General features: G+C 35.0%; 1 protein-coding gene across 1 annotated transcript; it reads right to left on the bottom strand.

The window, feature by feature from the left end:
• Positions 1-2,709: 2,709 nt before the first annotated feature.
• Positions 2,710-3,657, bottom strand: LOC116867517 (olfactory receptor 4K13-like). The gene is given in 1 exon segment (XM_032857141.1): positions 2,710-3,657. A coding segment is annotated over 1 exon segment (948 nt).
• Positions 3,658-3,922: the final 265 nt, after the last annotated feature.

Raw genomic sequence — 3,922 nt, forward strand, 5'->3', positions numbered from 1 at the left:
TTAACCCACTGAGCCACCCAGGTGCCCCCCAAAATGTCCAGTTTTAAACAAAACTGATGAGACATATGAAGAAGCACACAACTATGTCCACTACATGAAATAAAAGATTAACAGAAACTGCTTTTGTGGGGACTCCAATGTGCACTTAGTAGAAAAACAAACTTCAAAGTAACTATTATAAACATATCCTGAGAACTAAAGGAAAGCATGCCCAGAGAAGTAGAGGAAGGATGACAATATCTCATCAAGTAGAGGGTATCAAAACAGATAGAAATTATTATTTTTTTTTAAAGTGGAGATTCTGAAGTTGGAAAGTACAATAATTCACTCAAAGGTAGAAGTCACTAGAGGAGCTCACCATTTGATGTGAGCAGTCAGAAGGACGAACCAGGGAACTTGAAGATACACCTGTAGCAATTATGCCATCTTAAGAATAGTTGTAAAACAGAAAATGAGGAAAAGTGAATAGAACCTCAGAAGAATGACAGCACCATTAACTGTGCCAGTATATATGTAATAGGATAGTATATATGTAATAGTAAATTTTGGCTTCTAGATTGGACCATTAATCTGATCAAGATCTTATTAATTCAAATAGGGAGTGCAGGAAAAATAACAGGTTTAGGAAGTTAGGTAACTTACTTAGTTTTTATATTTTGGGCTTGAAATGTCTTCAAGATACCCAGGGAATGGCTCAGTAAAAAGTTGAAAATAAAAATTCACAGCTCAGAAATGAGGAACATAAAGGAGAAAATGATATTACTGAGGGTAAGTAGAAAAAATTCCACCTTGAAGGCTGGGTGAGCAAAAGACATTACCCAGAACCCATAAATGTTGCCAGATCAGTGTCATCATTAGGGATGCTGAAACCTCTATCCTATTACTGAGTAAGAAGATAAGAGCTCATGCACTTGTTGAAATTTGGATCCTTCACTTGCTGATGCTGCTGAGCCCCCCAAAATAATTCTGAAGTCCACAGCTGCCCAATACTGCTGCTACCTGATCCCAAAGCAGAGGAATCTAAAGCTTCTCCCTTTTTCTTGCCCTCCAATATCATATTAATGTCTCCCACTGATAGAACCTGATAAGAATAAGTTTGCAAGGGAGTTCAGGAAGTGTAATTTTCAGGCTTGTAGCTATCTCCTATAGAGAGAAGACTATAGAAGAGCTAATAAGGGGCTGATAGTCAAAAGAGAAACATCCAGAATCATCTTTCCATTTGGTTGCTCAGCATCCATGCACATCATTCCATCTTTATTTAAACTTCCAATCAATGACAGTTACTTCAACCTAAGGATTCACTTATCCTACATACAAATTAAGACATTCTCCCCTTTTTCTCCAATCATAAAGCTAAATATTCTCATAAATTACTATATCCATCTCAGTGGAGTGTTGGGATCTCCTCTAGTTTAGTCATAATCTCACAGGAATATTCTGTAACCTAGAGACTAAATGGTAAAATTAATCACCAACATCTTGGTGAGGAAAAATTTAAAAAAGGAATTTAATAAATACAATAAATACACAATTGCCATAATACAGGAGGAACTGAGTTGCCACACTCAGGAGGAAAATATTTTAGTTACTATAATCATCGTTTTCCTACTAATGGGTCATGAGGCTCAATTGTCCTTCATTGTTTTCTTTTACTTCCAATTGCTTTCTTCTTTTGTCTTCATCTAATATCTCCAATAATGAGGATTCTTTACTTGGTGGAGTGAATTAAATTTAAAATTGTATTTGCTCATGCCCTTCTCATTTACTTTTTTATTGAAATATAATAAACATATTATATTAGTTTCATGTGTACAATATATTGATTCAGCAGTTCTATACATTACTTAGTGTTCACATAATATATGTAGTCACCGCTAGTCACCATTAATGTTATCCCTGTGCACTGTTATTGGGAATGTAAATTGATGGAGCCACTGTGGAAAACATTTTCATTTGCTTTTATTACTTGATATGCAAATATTACGAGGCCCCACAGAGAATCACTTGAATTTCATACATGATTTTCCTACCCTACTGAGTAACACTAATCCTAGTATACCTTGATAATTGGAATCAGTCTTTTGAGTTGGCTTAATAAGTTCTATGAAATCAGAGATATAAAGAGACTGAAATGGCTGGTGACTTTGACCTTCAGATCAATTTATCTTCTTGTTGGAAAGAGTTATTTATTGAAAACATGTAAAAGAGGGTATGGGAGGCAAAGTTATGAATGTTATTAAAATTTTAGTATAAAGCCAATCTATTATAAAAGTATAGATTTTGAAGTTAGAGGGAGGATCTGATTCTCAGTCTAGTACATAGGTGGCAAGTTCATTAAATGAAAGAATTCTCAGTTTTCTACTGAGAATATGTTAATAATGTGCTCTATTTTCATTGCTGTAAAGTTAAGAGAAACACATGCAAAGTGCCTAAACCATGAATAGAACTTAATAAATACTTATTTAGAATCTCATTTATTTTATAAAAAACTGAAAATTACAACATATAAGAATGATTATATTGAATAGTTTGTATTTGGTTGTATGATTCAGGATATTTTATTGCATATATATACTTTTGTAGGGAAGGATTACCATTTCCCAAAAATGTGACATATGGTTGATACAAAATTAAATACCTCAGTATCTTTGGTTGATGATGGTAATGACAAAAATGATGATGATGACTTTGATGATTGTAATGTTTCAGTTAAAAGGTTGATCTGGAACTCACTTGTTTGGTCTTTATTTTTCTTATTGCTTTTCTCATGTCTTTATTCCTGAATGTGTAGATGATTGGATTTAAAAGGGGAGTGAAAATTGTGTAAAACACAGAAAGGATCTTATCTATGGACACCCTGTTGAAAGGCCATATATAGATAAAGATGCAAGGTCCAAAGAACAGTACCACCACTGTAATGTGGGCTGAAAGAGTGGATAAAGCCTTGGAAGACCCATTGGAGGAGCGATGCCGGACAGTAATCAGAATGATGCTATAGGAGATGAACAGAAAGATGAAACAGAACAAAGAAAGTAGTCCACTAAATGCAATGACTAATAATTCCAAGATATAAGTGTCAGTACAAGCAAGTCTGATGACCTGAGGCAGATCACAAAAAAAGCTATCCACAACATTGGGGCCACAGAATGGTAAAGTCACTGTGAACACCATTTGGCTCATAGTGTGCACAAAACCAGTGGTCCAGGACAGAAGTGCAAGTCCTATGCAAACACGGTGGCTCATGATAGTTTTGTAATGGAGGAGTTTGCAAATGGCAATGAATCTATCAATTGCCATGGCTACAAGCAACATCATCTCACTTCCACCTAAAAGGTGAAGGAAGAACATCTGGGCCATGCAGCCTTCATAGGAGATAGCCTTATATTCACTAATTAGGTCACAGATCATTTTAGGAGTAGCAAAAGAGGCCAGGGACATATCAATAAAGGAGAGGTTGGCCAGTAAGAAGTACATGGGAGAGTGTAAGTGAGGATCCAGTTTTACCACAAAGATAATGGTGAGGTTGCCTAATACAATGGCTATGTAGATAATGGAAAAAAAAAAAAAAAAAACAAGAAAAAGCAAATCTGTAACTCACGAAACTACGAGGCCCAGCAAAATAAACTCAGACACCATGGAGTGATTTTGTTTCTCCATTTGTTTGGCTATTGGCATATGTTACCTAAAACAAAATCAGTGAATTAAAGTTGAGAGATGAAATATATATACACTTAACTTTGCTCCCTAAAATCCACTGAAATGTGCAAAAAGAATCAAAAGTTTTGAACAACATTGAATCCAAAATTTAAGAAAAAAAGAATAGGCAGAATGTCTTAGCAAAGCTTATGAGGAATTTCTGCCATAAACTCAGACATTTGAAGAAAATTATAGTCGGCACTACTTAGCTCATATTTGCACTAAT

Source organism: Lontra canadensis, unplaced genomic scaffold (assembly GCF_010015895.1).
Source record: "Lontra canadensis isolate GAN:19392208 unplaced genomic scaffold, GSC_riverotter_1.0 scaffold12, whole genome shotgun sequence".
NCBI lineage: Eukaryota > Metazoa > Chordata > Mammalia > Carnivora > Mustelidae > Lontra > Lontra canadensis.